The 21,637-nt window shown below is 44.1% G+C and overlaps 1 protein-coding gene across 1 annotated transcript; it reads left to right on the top strand.

Annotated features, from left to right (window-relative positions):
- Window positions 1–9,285: 9,285 nt before the first annotated feature.
- Window positions 9,286–16,280, top strand: LOC311491937 (CD276 antigen-like; the record flags this gene model as incomplete). The annotated part of the gene is made up of 7 exons (XM_084550011.1): window positions 9,286–9,358; window positions 10,958–11,302; window positions 11,816–12,154; window positions 12,417–12,515; window positions 13,137–13,424; window positions 15,598–15,718; window positions 16,244–16,280. Exons 1-7 carry the CDS (start codon window positions 9,322–9,324, stop codon window positions 16,278–16,280), a joined length of 1,266 nt encoding a protein of 421 aa, XP_084406137.1. The 5' UTR covers window positions 9,286–9,321.
- Between the last annotated feature and the right edge of the window lie 5,357 nt (window positions 16,281–21,637).

The raw sequence follows: 21,637 nt of genomic DNA, 5'->3' as shown, positions 1-21,637 counted from the left end.
TTTTTGCCCCCCCTAATAGAAAACAGAAAGTTAAAATCTGGTGGGGAAGCCTCAGTGAGAACAACAGGTGCATCGGTGCCAAGCCATGTCTCTGTAAGGAGAATGCAGTCTAGGTTATTATCTACAATTAAATCATTTATGATAAAAGATTTGTTTAAAAGAGAGCGCACGTTCAGCACAGCCATTTTGATGTCTGTGCTGAACGTGCGCTTATTGTGGCATTTTATAGGGATGTTAAAAACACCTTTGCTTCTAAAAACATTGCAATGTTTTGATTGCCGACGTGTAGTGATGGTTTTGATGGAGTGAATGTCCTGAGGTTCTGGTGGCAGAGAGAGGCCTACTGATGAAGAGGTGTATATGGTTAGGGTGTGACGTGTAATGGGGGAGGTTGGGGGTGAGTGAGGGGCAGAGACTCTGTGTGCACATGATCTAAAGGTGAGTCAGGAGGTGGCTGAGGTGCAGGACCGGACAGTCAGGTTGATGTTTACCGATAAAAGCCTCGAACCCTCCTGATTTGGGTGGAGGCCGTCCCGTTTAAAAAGGTGAGGCCTGTTTAAAAAAGCTGCGAAATTTTCAACAAATGGTATACTTTTGTTGAGGCAGCACACCTTCAGCCACAGGTGCAGCCGACGAAGGCGGCTGCACCTGTGGCGAGGGGAGGGAAGCGGGCCGGAGATAATTAGCTGCTTCCCCGTGTCCAGCAGGCGGTCCACCAGGGAGACGAAGTCCTGTTTGAGGATCTCCGACTGGTGGTATTTGAGGTCATTGATGCCAGCCTCCAGGACCAGCGTGGAGGCCAAGTTGTGCTGTGCACTAAGCTGGAGGGCAGAAGATGCGACCTGGTTGAGGTGGGCTCCAGGGTGGCAGAAAGTCCGGCCACCGTGCACCGCCACGTGCCTGACCATGGAGGTCCTGATAACCAGCACAGAGGGGGTGCGCTGCTCCGCTGGCTGCCTGGAGGTGTGGCGGAGGCGCCGGGCCGCGGTTGCTCCCTGCCGAGATTGGAGGGAGTTGTCTGGCTGGACGGATGGGACCCGGATCCTGGTTGCGGTTGTTCCTGACCTTGATGGAGGGGAGGGGTCCGGCTGGACGAGTGGGCCCCGGGTCTTGCACTGGTGAGAGCCACGACCAACTGGATGGTAAGGTTCCAGGTGTAAGCTGGACAAAATCCCCATGAGGGGGAAATCCTGCAGGCTCAGGATGTTGAACCTGTTGTCCAGTGGCAGATCCGGAGGCGGAGGAGGAGTGGATGGACGAGCCCCAGCGCCTCTGTGCACCACTGACCAGGGTTCCCTCACCTTGAGTGGAGTCGAGCTCATCAGTCCAACCTCCCGGGTGAAGCCCTGCAACTCCACGGGACGTAGGCAGGAGGTGGACGGTGCCGATGTCTTGGGATAAATCCAGACTACTGCCACCTGCTGGTATGAAGAGTTATGTCCTCCAGTTGGTCGTTGGTTTTAGGTCCAGACACAGGGGACGTGACATTCGACCTTCAGAAATCTTCTGATGTTTGATGTGTTGGAACATTTAAATATTAAACTGAGAACCATTAATGTCTGTGACAGGAACAAAGTTCAGTTTTCAACCTTTTTACACAACACATACACACACCCATCATCATCGTGAGCCTCACAAACAAATCCCAGTGTGTGTGTTTTTCCTCATAAGTGATCTATGGACTTCTGGACTTCATCCAGACATTTTTATCAGAGAGAAGCTGAATGTAGAGAGAGACACACCTTGCTGCTCTGTCACTTCACCTGTCAGAGGAAAGCTGACAATGTAGAAGCGAACGTGGCTGCAGAGAAGTGTTGTCAGAGAGTCAGTAGATGATCAGCTGCTGTGAGCCTTAGTTTGACAATTGGTGGTGTTTGTGATCCTCGTTCACGGTAAGATATCTTCTTCCTGGATCACTTCATTCTGATATTATTTTTTTCTGTGTCTGTCTCTTTAAAGAAAGTCAGTGATGACCTGTTTCAGCTTTGATTAGCTGTGAGGGACATGTCCAGAAGCAGAGTCTGATGTTCTGTTCATGTGAACTGTTTCTAATCACGGCTGTAAATATAAAATCACATCAACGAACAAAGAATCAGATTTCTCAGGAGTTAACAGATTTAACGTGAGCTCAGAGCTAATGACTGCTTGATGATCTGGCTGCAGGTCAGGACTTCGCTGTTGGACAGAAACATTTACAAATGGCAATGTGTTTTAAAGTGAAACTGTCAGCTAGTGAGTTCTTCATGGGGAAATGTTGACAACTCATTTCTTCATCCAGATGCCACATCACTGAGAACAAGCATGTAGAACTTTCCAGTAGTTTTAACTATTACTTTATTATTATAAGCTTGATTGTTGGGATGTTTTTTTTCTTGACCTCCGGGCTGTGGGTGGAGCATGTGCAGTTTGTTGCAGTGCGCAGTTGTCTGGTGTTTTTCTCATTTCAATTGATCATAAGGACTGGTACGCCCTGTCAGTTTACAACCTAACTGTCTTATTTACAAATGAAAGTAATTGAGCAACTGAGCGTCATTACTGTGTGTGAGAAATAAAAAGTAAAAAGAGACGAGTTGTGTCTGCCATACTTTCCTGATAAGTTTACTAGAGAAGATAGTAAAATCTGGACAGTTGTAAACTGCTGTTGGAGCCGTGCCATGGAGGTACGTGTGCCCCGTGTGGAGAATGGCTATCATGTCGGCAAAGAAAGAGGCCATAAATAAGGCCACTACAAGGGAGGAGCCGAAGCCAAAAGCTAATGGGACCGTTGAAGAATTACTGCAGCCGTAGTTCAGGCTGTGTGGAGAGTGAAAACTACAGAGCTGATAAAGTGACTGTTTCTGGGCTGAGGTGCTACTTCGTGCTAACTTGCTATGCTAAAGGAGGCTAGCCTTGCTACTGAATAGCCACATTTAAACTGTGATATTGTGACCCAGTTCTGCTTAAACCTGCCACTGGCTGAACTGTACCTTTACGGCTACCAGCCATAACAGCCGACAAAAGAAGTCTGTAACGTCATCATCATTTGAGCGACTCTATGAACACATCGAATCTTTTAAATGGCTCTTTTTGTCACTGAAGTCCTTCTAGTGATAGCTGGGGAAACAAAATGTCAAGCCAGACCTAGAGAGCCTTAAGCAGAGGCGTTCAACTGTGCAACGTAACTTTACAACGTGGATAAACCGTCTTAGTGTCAGTGCTGGACATTAACGTGACAATGATCTGTCACAAGAGTTAACAAGATTGAGAGATGATTATGATAAACTTCTTGACACCAGTAATGAATATATCAACGCCCTACGGCAGATAGACCCAAAAGGCGACGACAGTGAGTTGCGAGACGCCCTGGCGAGGAGAGGCACCAGTGAGCAAACGTTGCTTGAAGCTGAGAAGACGATCATGGACATGCTGTCAAAGTATGCTGCACCAGACATAGATGCTCTCATAACACAGTTCAAGAAGGCTTTTGACCTGGCTGAGGCATTCGGGAAAGATAAAGTAGTGTCACAGACGACAGACAACACGTATGTTTAAAAGACATTTATTACAAGCATAAAAGTAAACGTACAATCTAACTACAGTGTACTCTAAACAGGTGTGTGTGTGTGTGTGTGTGTGTGTGTGTGAGAGAGACTGAAGACTGAGACAACACAGTGAACTCTTTGTATGTTCAAAATGTGTGTCCCTGTCATTGGCTTGGATAACGGGACGTTGGCCTATCTGATCTCAAGCAGTTAGCATTAGCCTACCAAGACTAGCAAGCTGCCACAGCCCTGTGGCTACTATACACTGAGATACTGAAGCAGCCTCCATCACGGTCACTAAGATAACTATGAAGCTTAAGAAATACTTTACTAGTTACATGAAGTTATCGACCTCTGACCTTTTACATGTTTATACAGTGAACAGCAGTAGAGTGGATAATGGATTAGCATTTAGCATTTAGCGAAAGTTGTCCATAAATGTAGTTCCTGGAATGAATCCTTCTTGTGTATCAGTCCAAATGCAAAGTACTACAGTGAACCATTCAAGCTGTAAGCCTGTAATTCATTGTCTAAGAATTTAAGTGTGATTTTGCTTCTAAGTGTGTTCACCCTTAAAGGTTTAACCTCATGTTTGTACAAGAACAGCTGTGAGTCCTCTCTAATGCACTGGCAGACAAGTTATCTCAGGAACATGTGTTCAGATATCATACTGTACTGTTCAGCCATTTGTATTTAGGTTATTGGGTAACGAGTGATGAATGTGTGATGTTCCACCCAGACAAGGTCTCACAATCCTCTCTTCTAACCAAGCACCATTAGGACAACAGACAGAGGCTTTGAATGCACAGCCACACACATGCAGAGTAGATCCACATGGTCCTTTGTCCTGAACTTACATGAATTCATTCAATGACACGCCCCCATCAAAGCTTAGGGAGCAGCAGTGGAGTGAGTCAGACACTTCAGACAGATGGTAAAATCAGCCCATCGCATCAGCAGGTCTGAGCTGACAGCCATCCAGGAAATTTTGTTTGTTACTAATTTGAATATCTTAGTGAGTTTAAAGAGCCCTGTAAATATCAGAGATACACACTCTGTCATGCTGGGTGTCATTTAAAACTAGAGAAGCTAATCTTTCCATTCATATCAAGCATCACAGAGCAGGAGCTAACCAGCTAGCCTCAGCTAACAGAGAAAACACACAGACTTTGAATTTCTCAGTCAGCGTGTCATTTCCTGTTACGTCTTCATTTTCATTCATCATACCTTTGCCTCCACCTAGTGGGCTAATGGTGGTACTACACATGACAAACGCTACAATTCAAGGATTCAAGGATTCTTTATTGTCATAACGACACATGTTGGTACATGGGAAGGAACGAAATTGGTTACTCTGGTCCCGATTCAAGCCATAAGTAAAGAAACAAAAAAACAAAAGTATAAATATAGAATATAGAATACAATTTAGCCAGGGTTCGAATTACAAAGTGGCTTTCGGGGGAGCCCTATTTTCCGATCCTCCCTGACTGACTTTAACGCTTTTGGTGCGTGTTCGGCCATCGCCCCCCCCCCCCCCCCCCCCCCCCTTAATATAATACTAAATAATATATATATATATGGGAGTATTTGGCCGCTATTCGCGGAGAATTTAGTAACGTCAATGATTTTGATAAGCTCAGACCGGTCGCGTTCGCCTCGCATCCGCTCAATTTGTGATCCGCTGCGTAAATCCTTCGGCCGGCCGACCGGGAAACTTTTCCCGGCCACTTCGCCCCTGCGTCAGACGCTGTCAGTGTTAGGGCAAACAGTTCTGTCCACGGTTCTGAATCAACCGCGTTTAGGCTTACCAACTCATTGAGAAGTTCAAGTGGTGACGTAAACGTAGTGATTTGAGTGCAGCGCCGCCACGCATGGATGGTCACAACAGGAGACACAGGATTGCATTTATTAGTGGAGACAGATGTTCGGAAATAGTAATAATGCGCGAATAAACACACAACATTGACACATTTTACTATTATTATTTATTTCAGGAACCTTAATGTACAGAAAATCAAAATCTATATGCGACACAAAAATGGACAGTGTTTTAGAGCTCCCCCTAAATGTCTCAAAGTAGGCTTTCAGGGGAGCCCAGGTCCTTTTCAGGGGAGCCGAGCTCCCCTTAGCTCCCCCGTAATTCGAACCCTGAATTTAGCTTTCCAAGTATTATACAAAATAGCAGGTATAAAAAAATGTATAAATATAGGCGGTAAAAGTATCAACATAGAATTTAACAGCAATGAATTGAGGTAGTGTGCAAATGGAGTTAAAGTGACAGTGGAAAAACAAACTGCAATCTGTGCAGGTGTGTCCGTGGTTGGCTGTTGGAGGGGCGGCAGGGGGATGGGGGCTACGGAGGTCTTTCAACGTTCGAGAGTCTCACAGCCTCCGGGAAGAAGCTGTTCCTCAGTCTGGTGGTCCTGCTCTTAATGCTCCGTAGCCTCCTGCCTGAGGGGAGCGGGACGAACAGTGTGTGTGCGGGGTGAGTGGGGTCTTTCCTGATGCAGGTGGCCCTTTTCCTGCATCTGGAGGTGTAAATGTCCGTGGTGGTGGATAGACTGCGTCCCACAGTCTTCTGTGCAGCTTTCACCACCCTCTGCAGAGCTTTCTTCTCTGCTGCAGAGCAGCTGCCGTGCCACACAGTGATGCAAGAGCACAGGACGCTCTCCACCACACATCTGTAGAAGGATGTCAGGACTGAGCTCCCCAGTCCGGTGCGCCTCAACCTCCAGAGAAAATAGAGGCGCTGGTGTGCCTTCTTAATCAGGCAGGAAGTGTTGGTGCTCCAGGTGAGGTCGTCAGAGATCTGGACGCCCAGGTACCTGTAGCTGGAGACCACTTCCACCGCAGACCCTCCGATGTGCAGGGGAGGGGGGAGGTGTCTGCCCTTCCTGAAGTCCACGATCATCTCCTTGGTCTTCTTCACGTTGATGCAGAGGTTGTTTTCTCTGCACCAACCCTCCAGGTGTTCCTCCTCCTTCCTGTAGTCGGACTCGTCGTTGTTAGCGATGCATCCAACCACAGCTGTATCGTCCGCAAACTTCACAATCAGACAGCTCGGGTGAATCGCTGAGCAGTCGTATGTGAGCAGGGTGAACAGGAGGGGGCTCAGCACACAGCCCTGGGGGGAGCCAGTGCTGAGGGTGATGGAGGTGGAGGAGACGTCGTGGATCCTCACAGACTGCGGCCTGTCGGATAGGAAGTCCTGGACCCAGTTGCAAAGGGTGGAGCTCAGTCCAAGTGTTGTCAGTACAATCATATAGTAGTGACAGTTAGCTTTAGCCATAGGGAGGAAATATCAATATTCTTATGGATTGTATAATGTGCACAATGGTAGAATGTGATGATGTCCAGGCTAAATAAAATGTGTGTACATTATCTCCTGTAGTGGAATCAGTAGTATTTTGTAGCCAGATTCCCTTTCAAGAGGTAAAAACCCAGTTTGATTCATGGGTCATTCATGTGGACCTGAGAGTTTTGAAGCTCTTCCTGATTTATTTCTTCAGTCAATCTTAACCTCCCAGCACCCCAGGACTTAAGAGATGAACTCGTTAACCCTCTACGTATTGCAATCAACCAGAAAGGTAGAGGAATGAAGGAGCGTAGGGATGGGCGGCAGTCAAATTATAAAGAAATGTGATGATAACAAAAGGAAAGTAAATAGAGGCTCTGTGTGTCACTGACAGTGATCTCCATGACAACAGCAACATATGCCGTCCATCAACCAACACCCACGTATTACAGTTTTTTCCAATTGCTTAAACACAATTTTGCAAACGAGACTGGTTTTATCAAAATACTAACACAATTCACCAAACCACACACCCAAACGGCAAAATACCTCATATATCCCGCAAAATGAAGCACTTCAACCAAAATCAAACTTTTGCACCAGATGGCACACACTTTTTTTGTCTTGACACATTTTTGTCTAACCAACTACACACTGTTGGACATAATGAAAAGCACTCTCATCTCTAGTATGCTTTGCCATAATGCTAACATAGTTCAAACTGTAGAGAATTCTCCAGATTGTTCACATGCACAGAAATATTTGCAGATACACACACATGCTATTGAAATATTGATTTTTTATTTTTTATTTTTCACCAAACAAGTCAGTGCAACATATGCACAGCAGATATATTTACATTGGAGTGAACTAAAATATGCTCACAAAACAGTAAGCTAAAAAATACAATTGCAGAAAAAATGTGCAGGTACAACAATACATTTCACTGTGCATTGTACTATGTATAACTGTGCATGTGACAAATAAAACCTATCTATCTAATCTATCTATCTATCTAAAAAAATAAATAAAGAGGAAAGCAAAATAAGTAGACAGTTAGGTCTGGCCACAATGCCCCGTCAACATTGCACTCTCAACCTCCCTCTTCCTCTCTCAGCCATGTCTTCCATTGTTGTTGTAAAAGAAAAAAAGATGCTCACCTGTGGTCTTTTATTGCTGACTTCCTGATTGAAGTGTTAACAATTACATAACACCTGTTTGACCAGGTAGCACATATAGTGGCCAATGAGTTCATGTAGTGCGTAATTTTAAATGGCAGAGTTCTGAAATTGCAAACATGTGACTTTATGTCTCATTGTTGTGTCTTATACAGAGAACCGTGTTCAGTACACTTAAAAAGTGACATTTCAATTTGCAAAATGTGTGTAAAGCAGAAAATGTGTTTAAAGTTTTGGAGATTTGAGATGAGGTTTTGCTCCCTGTGTGTCAGTTTAAATATTTGTGCTATCCATGTCATTTTAGTGTGTTAGCAACTGTAAAAAACTGTAAAGATTATTATAGACATTATGCACTTTTACTTCTAATATTAGTCTGTCCAGGGCCGCATTCAGTCAGTTAATTCATGTTCCTGTTAAAAAGTCATCCTTCAGTTCCGAATCAAGATTACATCCTAAATCTAGGCAGTGTGTTGTTCAGCAGCCTGCTGTTAGACTGACTATCAGTGACTGCAGAGGTGATTTCTGATCAACTCTGGATGTATAAAACCCTCAAACATGTTCCTTTACTGGTGATAGCTGAAGGTGTAAGAAATGTTTTCTCATCCGTGATGTTTTTAAATGTCTGTGACAGGGGCTGACAGACTTCTGATTTTTCGACTAATATGTCAAATGACAAACGTAACGTTGTGAATAAAATAATGTTGATGTGAATGGAAGTCAAACATGTTGGCAGCAGCTGAAATGTTCATGTGTCCACACTGTAGATGTGGATCACATTTAGGGTGTTGAGTTGAGTTCATTCTGACAGAGTCAAAGTTATTATGTATGTGTCAGAGTTTTAGTTACAGCATGTGACTCTAGAGCAAAAACTCCTGGAGTACCAGGAAGTTTGAACAGAAAGATGAACAGGAACCCGGAACAGATGAAAGCTGGAGTGATGGGGGATGGGCAGTAGTCAAATCAAAAAGAAATGTGATGAGAACAAAATGAAAGTGAACAGACGATCTGCGTGTCACTGACAATGATCTCCATGACAACAGCAACAGATCTCACCTGTCACCTGATATTTAAAGACAAACAGCTGACATTTCCAGATATCCTGTTCTCCCTCGTCAAAAACCAAACCTACGCCTTCAGCTGACGGAAGTCAGTTACAGTTGTGGCTGCTGCTGAGAAACTCGTTCTTCCTCTTTTTTTTACAGTCAGCACTTTCACTTCAGTGGGAAAAGTTTGAGCTGAAGACGAGAGGAGGAAAGTCAGAAGTGTCTCATGATCTGAAGAAGAGTCCAAACACATCAACCTGAGTTCTTGGAGTTTTGACAGGAAGATGAAGACGTTGGTGGTGTTTGTGATCCTCGTTCACGGTAAGATATCTTCTTCCTGGATCTGATTATCACTTCAGTCTGACATCATTTCTCTCACGTCTGTCTCTTTAAAGAAAGTCAGTGATGACCTGTTTCAACTTTGATTAGTTATTAGTTTGTCTGTGAGGGACACGTCCAGAAGCAGAGTCTGATATTCTGTTTCTAATCACAGCTGTAAATGTAAAATCACATCAACAAACAAAGAATCAAACAGATTTAACGTGAGCTCAGAGCTAACGACTGCTTGATGATCTGGCTGCAGGTCAGGACTTCACTGTTGGACAGAAACTTTTACAAATGTCAATGTGTTTTAAAGTGAAACTGTCAGCTAGTGAGTTCTTCATGGGGAAATGTTGACGGCGAGTTTCCTCATCCAGATGCCTGAGAACAAGCAACAGAGACATATTAAAGGTTAATAAATGTTAAGCTTATTAAACACCAGTGTTATAAACTATTAGCTGTTTTCATTCACCCTATCTATCCTGATGTTTCCAGTGATGAATGTGGGACAGGTTTTCAGTATCTGTAACAAACTGAATGTCCTGGTCTGGACTTCACAGCCTCCGTCCTGTTTATTTCTGTCTCTAGACAAAAGTCTGAACATTGACACATTAACAACAGGTCAGTCTTCAAATGGGTTCTTACTGGAATCAACACAAATGATCCAAAGCTTTCTGAACACCACAGAGGACAGAACGTTGACTATCACATGTCTGGATGTATCAGATGATCAGAGAACAGTTGGTCCAGTTTCTCTTCCTGACATTGAGAACTGTAACCAGGTCAGAGGTTAACTATCAAACACAAACACAGCGAGGTACGGTGTCCTGGAGGGGACATAAAGACAAAAATCTGTATAATGACGCCATGTTTCCTAGAAATGCTAGAAAGAAGACGAGAGAACAGAACATTGACTTTGTACCCAGCCCCCCTGAACCTTCAGGACAATCAGACCATGAACAGGAAGGATGTTTCTCAGTAACATCTTGCTCCAATGAGTAGATTCTCTCTGTGTTTGCTGCATGTTAGCTTCTTAGTGTTCCAGACTTCTGTGAAAGCAAGAAGCCATCTCTGAATACTTGACATGAATAACACGGTTGGAGTTCTAGTTTGGACACTGAGACAGTTTCTGGTTGAGATTGGTGCTGTTAAAGAAGAGATGTGTCTCTGTGTTAGTACCAGGACCAGAGGAAGCCTTTTACTGATGGATTGTAGTGCAGAGATCAGTCCTGAGAGATGGTGCACCATGAGTTCATTCATCAGTTAGAACTAAAAATCATGTTCTGGTTGACTGAACTCTAAACTGTTACAGGACTGGAGTAGAGGACAGACCTGATAAACACGATCTTACAAATGTCATTACTCAATAATTTGAGTAAGAGAGGAAGTTTTTCAGCCAAATCTATGAAAACTGTCAAAACACATTCAGTGATCTGTTCTTTGTCTTCAGTTTGTGAATGAAATGTAGTTTTTCATTGACTGACTGACAGTTAAACTGATATCTCTGGTCCCTGCAGATAATGTGACCTACAGTCAGTCATGTGTGAAGTCAAACCCACATCATGCAGCTGATTTCTGTTTCTCTTTGTGTTTCTTCAGTTTCCCAGCATGCCCTGGCAGGTATGGTGGAGGTGAATGAGGGGGCGGAGTCTGTCCCGCTACCCTGCCAGTACGTGGGTTTTTTTCCTGAGGAACCCACAGTGATTTGGACCAGGAACGATCTCGGGCCCAAATTCGTCCACAAACGACGAGAAACAGATGAAGTTAAAGGTCAGAACCAGGTTTACAGGGGGAGGACATCAATGACGCCTGATGCTCTAGACACTGGAAACTTCAGTCTCACTCTGAGAAATCCCCACCTCTCTGACAGCGGCAACTACACCTGCTCCATCAGTAATGGAAGAGAAGAACGGAGAGTGACAGACGTACATCTACATGTCAAAGGTCAGAAACAAACCTCAACATGTGGTTTCAGAGGGAAACAAAGACTCAAGGCCAAACAGTTTCTGGTCTTTCCAGTAGAAAATCAAAGTGGTGATCAGGAGCTGTTTTATTGTTGGAGTCACAGACACATTACTGATCTCATCTAACAAGCAGGACTTCATTCTTGTGTCCAAGAGGAAGTCTGAAGGACGCACACACATCAGTCTTGAGTGTGTTTATCTGGGCTTATGTCGAATAAAAATGTGAACCCCCAGTTTCAGTCAGAGGAAATAATCAAATCAGAACTGAATAAGAAGGTGAGTTGCGGTCTTTAAGTCAGCTGATGAAGAGTTCTGGTTCAGTCTTGTCACATATCATGTTGCCCCTGAGCTGAAGAACAATCTACAGATATTTAACAAAATATACCAGGAACTCTGGACCATGTATTAAACATGTTAGGCTGCTTCAGTTCTTCCATGTGACAGTTATTATTAAACCAGCTGATTGATGTTTCTGTCTCTTGTGTTCTCTCAGTTTCCCAGCCTACCCTGGCTGTGGAGGTGGTGGACGGGGCGGAGTCAGTCCTGTTGCCCTGTCAAGACTCTTCTGTTCCTGTGGACCCCACGGTGGAGTGGATCCGCTACGAACTCAGTCCTTCAACCGTCCATCAGCGTCAGACGACAGGTGATCAACTGAAAAACCAAAACCAGCGTTACAGTGACCGAACATCCATGAAGACTGACGCCTTGACAACTGGAGACTTCAGCCTGAATCTAAGGAAACCCCGCCTCTCTGACAGCGCAACCTACATCTGCTCCATCAGTGCGTTTGGAAACGAACGCAGACTGGCAGCCGTGCAGCTGCAGGTCAAAGGTCAGCAATAAATACTAACACTGTATACAGCAGTATACTGTATGATCACACACAGTTGACATTTGTAGGGTTGCCATCTCTAAGCCTTTTGGCCTGAGTCATCTCATGTATAATAAGAGGCTGAGTCCTTTACTGTTTTATTTTACTCTACAGTACTGTAGATACAGGTCAGAGGTCAGTACTGTAGATACAGGTCAGAGGTCAGTACTGTAGATACAGGTCAGAGGTCAGAGGTCATGTTGTTCTTTATGTTTCTCCACAGAACCACCTCCAGTCTGGCCTACAGTTCTCCTGGTTCTCCTGTTTGTTCTTGGTGTCGTTGGGGGTCTTTTGTTTCATTGTCGACACTACTTCATGTCAGGTGAGTCTCTACTACTACACTACCCATAATGCTGATGGTAAAATGTGTCCTGTGAAGGAGACTTGTTCCAGCTGCTAAAAGAGTTCAGAGTTCAAACAGCTGCTGCAGAGAGGAGAAGAGAAACTTCCAGGTTTAGTTCCAGAAATTCTTCATCAAACATGTCTGCAGCACTTTACAGGACGTTTTGACTAGTTACTAAGGAACGAGTCAGGAAGACATCAGGAACAAACTGAGGCACAATCCAGCTCTAGTCAGAAGCTCCTGAGTCCAGGTCTCTCCCAGTCCCAGTAAAACCAGAGCAGAGGGTTAGGGTTCTTCCTCATCCATTCATCTGATTGGTTCCTCATTAGTTCCTGACTTCTTCTTTGGTAACTTCTCCAAATGTCCTGAAGAAGAAAACTGGTGTTCAGTCACAAACTAGTTTCCACTGGTTTCTGTCAGAGGTGTGACAGACATCAGGTGAGCTCAGGTCACCTGGTTGATCCACGTCCTCAAACAAACTGAACACTGAGAGTCCTCCACCAACATGAGACACATAGACAAGGATGGACAGAGATGTCCTGTTACCATCAGAGCTGCTGCTGTCTCTACAGCTGATGATGTGATTTGTTGTCCTCTCAGTCTACCAGGTGGAGGTGAATTCAGGGGTGAAGTCTGTCCAGCTGACCTGCAAAACCAAACCTTTCCTGCCTAAAGACGCTGAAGTGAAGTGGTCTAGGTTTACTACGCCTGGAGAAAAGAACCAGATTTACAGAAACAGAGTGGAGATGAAGAAAAACCTGAAAACTGGAGTCTTCAGTCTGACCTTGAAATACCCAATAGAAACATACAACAACACCTACACCTGCACCGTCTACAACAAGGAGGGAAATATCCTAATAAAGAAACAAGTGAAGCTCAATGTCAGAGGTCAGTACAGTAGATACAGGTCAGAGGTCAGTGATTTTCCATCTTTCTGTACCAATAGAAGTCTAATGATAATCCTCCAGTAGTTGTTCTTTCACAGCTTTGAGTCAAGTCAGACCATTAGAATAATACTCACATGACTTTGGAGAAAACATTTGAATTGTTTCAAAACAGAAAATGTGAACCTGGTGTGTTATGAGCTGATTTAGAGAGAATGATCTTGTTTGTGTTCAGTCAACAGAAGGTGGCTGTAGTTATTAATGGTTGTAATAACTAGAGAAAAAGAATTAGATGTCAAACCAGACACAAAATAAACCAAAACCTTGACTGAGGAGAAACAAAGACAGATGCTTTAGACATGTGAAAAGACGCTGTGTTGCTAAGGTGGACTGACAGCATGGAACAACAGGACTGTGAATGGCCAGGAAGTGAAAGAGGGAAGTGTGGGATCAGGAAGGTACATGGCAGGAACTGAATCTGGCAGCAGGAGGATGAGGTCTGGAATATTGTAAATACAAAGAGTAACAAGGAGAAATATCACACTCAGATGAAAGTGACAGGGACACTGTAGAGACACAGAGAGGACGATGAGTCCTCTTAGAGAAGATGCATGGTTTTGGTGAGTGGAATCTGATCCAGCTACCACAGTCAATAAACTCATTTCTGAATGGAAGAATATGTGGAATGGTGAGTTATCTGGACAGTACTCAGCAAGAGAAGACAGTCTGACTATATACATCCAAAGACATTAAAGAAAGGACAACTGGACCAGAGAGTTTCTTGAAGACGTTTCATCCAAGATGTTCCTGTTTAGACCCCAACACTCCACCAGTCCTTTAGAACTGAAGATGCTACTCAGATGAAATGTCTTTTAGAAACTCTACAAGTCCAGTTGTCTTTCTTTAACACTATTGGATACACCATGACCTGGATGACTGAGAACCTTCACAGACATATCTGACTCAGTAGGATAGAAGGGAAGATAGTAGAGTGTTGATTGATCCAGGATTCATTGATTCAGCTCTGGAACACCAACTGATCAAATGAAAGAAAGTGTCCCACCATGCTGCCTTCTGCATCTGCTGGATGTATATAGGAAGGAATAATAAGGTGCAATAATGTGAATAAGATGGAGGCTAAACTAAACTGTTGCTCTTGTGTTGTGGTTGAGCAATTAATCAATTACAGATTATATAGCAATTAATCAATTACAGATCATATATATATATATATATATATATATATATATATATATATATATATATATATATTCGTATACATTCGTTCACCGTTCAGAAAACTTGTCTTTTCCTCTCATGGATTCTGGAAAGGAAGAAACAATGTGTTGAGTTCTATGTTTAGTATCAGGAACCAGGAAAGTCCAGCTACTAAAGAAATGTGATCCAGCAATTACACATCCTCATCAAACCATGTCCACAAGCTGTGGGAGACAAAACGTACAGCTGAGTTTTAGATTTTATGTTTGAAAGGAAAATACAGGTGAGTAGGAAATGGAAGTGCACAAGACAAAGTGTGAGCACTTATCATTCAGAGTAACAATCAATGACACCTTTGAACAAGCAGAACAAAGAATAGGAAAGTCACGTTGCTCTCATGGAAGGACACTCGGGTTACAGGGAAGAAATTTAGAATACTTTCAAAATAAAATGCAGCTGGAGCAGTGGACATACAGTATAAATGAGTGGTGTGTTTTTCAGACTTTTCAAGCTTTTCAGGGAGCTATTTGGACAACCTGATAATAATAAATCCAGCCTGGAAGAAAGTAATGCATCAACCAGTTCTTCATCTTTGAGCAGTGTCCTCACCAAGAGGAGGACATTAGCCCGACATGTTTCAGCTCATGGCCTTCATCAGGGTAGGCCAAAGACAATCTGCTGCTGGTGCTGAGAAATAAGAATGAAAAGGAATGAACCTGATTAAGACACAGGGAAATGTTCTGAAATCATTCATTCACTTCATAAATAGATAGTTTAACATTTAACATTTAATACAACAGTAGTTTACACTTCTTAACTTGTCTCTGTTCAATGGAGAATGGGACATATTTCAGACTGGAACCAGTCAAATATGTTTCACTCCAAATATTTCTCTTCAATGTGCTCAGAGCTGCTGCTGCTGTCTCTACAGCTGATGATGGGATTTGTTGTCCTCTCAGTCCCCCAGGTGGAGGTGGATTCAGGGATGGAGTCTGTCCAGCTGACCTGCAAAACCACAGCTCCCCTGCCTGAAGGCGCTAAAGTGGAGTGGAAGGACAGTGACCACAGGAAGGTCCATGTGTATCAGAACGGCTCTGACCAGCCTGAAGACCAGAACCAGATTTACAGAAACAGAACGAAGATGAATGAAGACCTGCTGAAAACTAAAGACCTCAGTCTGACCCTGAAATACCCCACAGAGAGAGACACCAACATCTACACCTGCACCGTCTACAACAAGAAGGGAAAGATCCTGATGAAGAAACAAGTGAAGCTCAATGTCAGAGGTCAGTACTGTAGATACAGGTGAGAGGTCAGAGGTCAGAACTGTAGATACATGTCAGAGGTCAGAGGTCAGTACTGTAGATACATGTCAGAGGTCAGAGGTCAGTACTGTAGATACAGGTCAGAGGTCAGTACTGTTAGGAAGGAATTTGTGGTGATGCCGATGAAGAAGAAGAAGTACCAGAGTTCTGTATGTCTTATGCTGAAGGAGTTTATTTAGGCCAGTATACGAGGAGAACAGAATCTTCGTCATCACAACATAAGTGCATGAGTCCACCTCAATTCTAAGGGTCAAACAGTGAACTCAGATTCTTATACTAGAAAGGTGGGCCGAGGCAGCAAAGAAGAGATGTGTTAGAATCCCATTGGCCATTGTACATAAACATAAAGATAAGGATTCACACCAGCTAGGAAATACAAATTGTCAGACAGTGACGGAGGGCATTATCATCTAACTCTACAGCTATGCCTGTAATGCAAAGTATCCCCCAGAGAGTGAGATTGAAGACGCCAAAAGAGGGACCTTGGTCTTGGTATGTTCCTCAGAGAGAAAATAGGTCAGATAACTGACGCCAGAAGTAATCACACATTTACCACACAAACTATCCATAGGCAAGAGAAATTATTCTCCAACAAGTACTACAGATAAAGGTCAGAGGTCAGTACTGTAGATTCAGGTCAGAGGTCAGAGGTCAGTACTGTAGATACAGGTCAGAGGTCAGAGGTCAGTACTGTAGATTCAGGTCAGAGGTCAGAGGTCAGTACTGTAGATACAGGTCAGAGGTCAGAGGTCAGTACTGTAGATACAGGTCAGAGGTCAGAGGTCAGTACTGTAGATAGAGGTCAGAGGTCAGAGGTCAGTACTGTAGATACAGGTCAGAGGTCAGTACTGTAGATACAGGTCAGAGGTCAGTACTGTAGATACAGGTCAGAGGTCAGAGGTCAGTACTGTAGATAGAGGTCAGAGGTCAGAGGTCAGTACTGTAGATACAGGTCAGAGGTCAGTACTGTAGATACCAGAGATGGGACCAAGTTTTTGTCCTCCAGTCCTAAACATTTCATTTCGAGTCCCTTTAACAGTAATAATATATTAAATTTAAATGACAGATCATGAATACTTTTTAAATCTACATTTATTTATCATAACGTGATAAAACATGTTTCAAGTGAAAATGTCTAAAAGATCCTTCCGTATGGCCAAATTACAAGTACATCCTGGCCAAGTCACTGCCCATCTCCTCCTGACTTCCAGCTTAACTCTTCTCTCCTGTTCCATAACCAGCAAGAGGCCCTTTCTGCTGCCTCCCCCATCCTGCGAGCTGCTGTCTTCCTCTCCTTCCCTGTCATTCCAATGGCTGTGAGCATTCTCCACACTGACTGGGCAGGGAATCTTTTACAGCCGACCTCAACTGGGAACAGGCATGCCTGCCATCCTTTCCCCCTGCAGTCATGCAGAAGGTCTTGGTATTTGGCACTCTTTCTATACGCCTGATCACACCCCTCTTCCCATGGGACTGTAAGTTCGATGAGGATGATCTTCTTCGCGTTTTCCGACCACAGTACCACATCCGGCCTCAGGGTTGTCTGAACAATCTGGGGAAACTTCAGCCTTCCTCCCAGGTCGACCTTCATTTCCCATAATTGGATCTTTTGTAGCAGACTGGTTCTTGTTGTTGCTGTGGTTGGTGGTGTGGTTTTCCGGAATGGTAGGCGTTTCTTTTTTCTCTCCTGCTCTAAGGTGTTAGCCAGTGTCATGAGCACCTTGTCATGACGCCACCTGTACCTTCCTTGGGTGAGTGCTGTTTTACATCCAGACAGGATGTTTGCCATGGTGCCCCTCTCCCCACAAAGCCTGCACAATGGGTCCTCTCTCAGGCCGCACTTGTACAGGTTTGTTGGGGTTGAGAGTGTGTCATACACTGATCTCAGCAGGAAGGAGATGCGGAACTGCTCCAGTCTCCATAGGTCCACCCAGGTGATCTTCCTCTTGGGAAGGTCCCATTGAGTCCAGGCTCCTTGGGAAGCTAGCTCCACTGCCCTTGACCTTCTTCCTTCCTCCTCCAGATTCCGTACCTCCTCTTGAATCATGGCTCTTCTGTCACTGGTTCCTGCCTTCCTCCGCTGTTGGAAATGGGAGGTTCCAAGGCCCTGTCTTCCTATGCATGGTGCCCCAATGATATCACGAAGCTTCAGTATGCTCTCAGCTTGTGCAACAGATGAGTCAGCTGCCCACTTGCGTCCTGATCTTGTAGTGACGCCTGCATGTCTGACTTGTTCATCCTGGGAGTCTCTGTATGTCATTACAACTCTGCACTTTTCCACTTTGTATTCCTCAACCACGTATGACAGAGGAAGTTGGAGCTGCACTGGTCTTATGTAGAGGCCTACTGAAGTGAAGCTTGAAGGGATTCCCAACCACTTCCGGAGGCACATATTGATCTTCCTCTCCACTCCTTAAACGCACGGGACTTCATACACAGTCAGCAGCCACATGATTCTTGGCAACAGTCCATGTTGTTAAAGCCATGCTTTAAACTTTCCCGGGAGCCCTGATTTTTCGATCCTCCTCAGCCATTACTCCATCTGCTTTTCCCTACTGGTGATGTTGTTTCTGTCAGTCAGTGATTCATCAAACCACTTTCCAAGGCACTTGATTGGATTCTCCTGTATCGATGGAATCACTTCCTCTTGCACATGCAGCCCTATCAACCAGTTCCATTGAACTCATCTGCAACAATATTAATTTCCAAAGCACTAGAATGAGTTTCACAATACTTTCATTTCTGTCCTGTCTTGTCCTCTTTTTCTGGTATTTCAGGGCCAAGTTCTCTGTTGCATTTACTAAAGTTTGTCAGTCATTTGTGGACGATGAGGTGATGAGATTGCTGTTGTGGTTCATTTGTGATGCTTTTGTTCATCTGGTATCCCTAAAATCTGGAAAGAAGTCAGCTTGTAAAACAGATGTCAGTTAATCCCTTGCAGTCCTCCACAGATAGCATTTAAAATGACACTTTGCTCCTAATAATAGTAATATATCAACCTTAACATTAAGTTCCTATGCACTTCTGGCGCTGGTCAAAGCCGACAGCTGCTTGTAACAGCTCTTACTTGATTTCTCTTTCTTTCCGGTTTATTTAACTTTTAGTGGAGATTACTTTGTATATGCTTTTAAGACAGTACCGTACCTTTGTAGTTTTTAATGGGAGTCTCACCATCGCTGTAGTCTACATAGGGCTGGGTGACATGGCTTGTTTTTTTTAACTTATTCTACCCAGACTTCTCAAATGTGCTGAGGGAGAGCATGTCCTTCGATAATGATTCGCCACTGCATAGGTTATTTCTTCATATCGCTTTGATGTTTTGTCGTATGGCACTGCTGCCCTGTACCTCTTGATCAGAGGTTGCGCTAGACTTTTTCGTTGTCTGTCATTTTGACTGACAGGGTCACAAAAATCCTGTCATAACCCATTTTTACCTGTCACTTTAATATTTTAAAAATAATAAACAAGACATATTCAATAGCATTTCATTTTCATTCATTTTTAATTAATATTCAGTAGCGGTGGAAAAGGAGATTCGGTTTATATAACCGGCCATCAAAGACGACTCAAGATTCATGAATCTATTTAACCGGCTCCTAACACGATTGTGTAGCGTTTACTGCACTTTTTAAATGTCTCATTAGGGCGCCACCTCCTTTTATCGTGGGAAGAACACAGTTTAAATCAATTTATCAGTCTCAATTAAATAATTTGCATATCTGAAGGAGTGGATCCTTTTTCACAATTTGTAGCATTCATTCTCTGCCGTAAAACAACATCATACACAACTTCTTAAGTGTGAACAAATATTTATTTAATGAAGTGACAACTATGAATAAATGAGGGACTAATAGAATATAGGAGTGTAATCAAATAAAACGAATATGATAAGATATGAACCAATTAATTTCTGGAGCGATGGTGAGAGATGGAGATGTTTTAAGGTTTAAACTAACGGGAATAGATTTGATATCTAATCTGATCACTCTTCTGTAAAAGATGTTAGTAGGAAGTTTTTGAAATTGCTGTTGGACAATATACAAGTTGTTCTTAAAACAAAGTTACTAAGTATATATAACATGACTAAGTACGTAAAGAAGAGCAAGTAAAAGTAAAACGTAAAGTGGAAAGTGGAAAAAAGTAAAGTGGTAAAGAAAATAAGGAGGAACTGAGGACTGTACAGAAGGAGCTGAGAAAGAAGATCAGGGAGGGAAAGGCCAGCTACAGGAGGAAGATGGATGAGCAGCTGCCGAGGAAGAACATCAGAGGGGTGTGGAGAAGCCTGGAAACCATCTCAGGCTACAAAACACCCCATGAACGTGTTGAGGGGGGTCGACAGTGGGTCAACGATCTAAAATCTACATTTCAACAGGTTTGATCAAGCACCCACTCCTCCCCCTATACAGCCGCTCCCTCACCTGCCGACATCTGGCTTATGCTCTCCTCACTCAGCCCCTCACACCTCTGGCTCATCAGACAATACAACCACTTCACACCAAGATGGAGCCACTCATCCCCCACCCCCGTCCTTCACAGCAGACCAGGTGAGAAAAGAGCTCAGGAGGATAAAAGAGAGGAAAGCAGCTGGACCGGATGGTATCAGCTCCAGGCTCCAGGCAAGTCCTGTGCAGATGAACTGTCTGAAGTTATGGAGCATGTCTTCAACCTGAGCCTTGAGCTGAGAGTGGTACCACAGATTTAGAAGACCTCGTGCATGGTACCGGTGCCAAAAACATCGCACCCTAAAGACCTCAGCAGCTACAGACCGGTGGCTCTAAAATCCCACCTGATGAAGACACTGGAGAGACTGATACTGGGACATCTCCGCTCTGAGGTGGGCCCCTCCATGGACCCACTACAGTTTGCCTACCGTCCTAATGTTGGAGTGGAGAACACTGTTATCTTCCTGCTACACCGAGCTCTCTCTCACCTGGAAGAGCCCCAGCACTGTGAGAATCACCTTTTTTGATCTTTCAAGTGCATTCAACACCATCCAACCGGTGATTCTGAGGGACAAACTGGAGAGGATGGGTGTGGACCACTAGCTGTCCACATGGATCTTGGATTACCTCACAGACCGACCACAGTTTGTGAGAAACAGGAACTGTGTGTCTGACCTGCTCACCAGCAGCACGGGTGCCCCCCAGGGGACTGTCTTGGCCCCCTTTCTTTTCACCCTCTACACAGCAGACTTCAGGCACAACACTGACAGCTGTGTACTCTAGAAGTTCTCTGATGACTCTGTGATTGTCGGCCTCATCAGAGACGATGACGACGCAGAGTAAAGAGGACTGACGGGAACAGTGGCATCACAGAGAGGGAGAGAGAGAAGCTGGATAAGATCAGGAAGTCCAGCTCTGTCCTGGGCTGCCCCTTGGACTCAGTGAGAGAGGTGGTTGACAGGAGAGTCCTGGCTAAACTGTCCTCCATGCTGGACAATGAGTCCCACCCCCTGCATGGTGACCTGACAGGACGGAGGAGCAGCTTCAGTGACTGACAGCTTCACCCTCGATGTGTGAAGGAAAGGTTCAGAAGGTCTGTCCTTTGTGCTTCTGTTAGGCTTCAAAACCAACACACCTGATGTATGTGCAATAGTATTATTACACCATAAGGTGTAAAAACTTTAGAACCCAATTATACCGGTCTGTGCAATACCTGACAAGTCATCTGTGAA

Source organism: Chelon labrosus (assembly GCF_963514085.1).
Source record: "Chelon labrosus genome assembly, chromosome: 1".
Taxonomy (NCBI): Eukaryota; Metazoa; Chordata; class Actinopteri; order Mugiliformes; family Mugilidae; genus Chelon; species Chelon labrosus.
The sequence above is the reverse complement of the archived record's forward strand: the minus strand, read 5'-3'. Positions and strand labels throughout refer to the sequence as shown.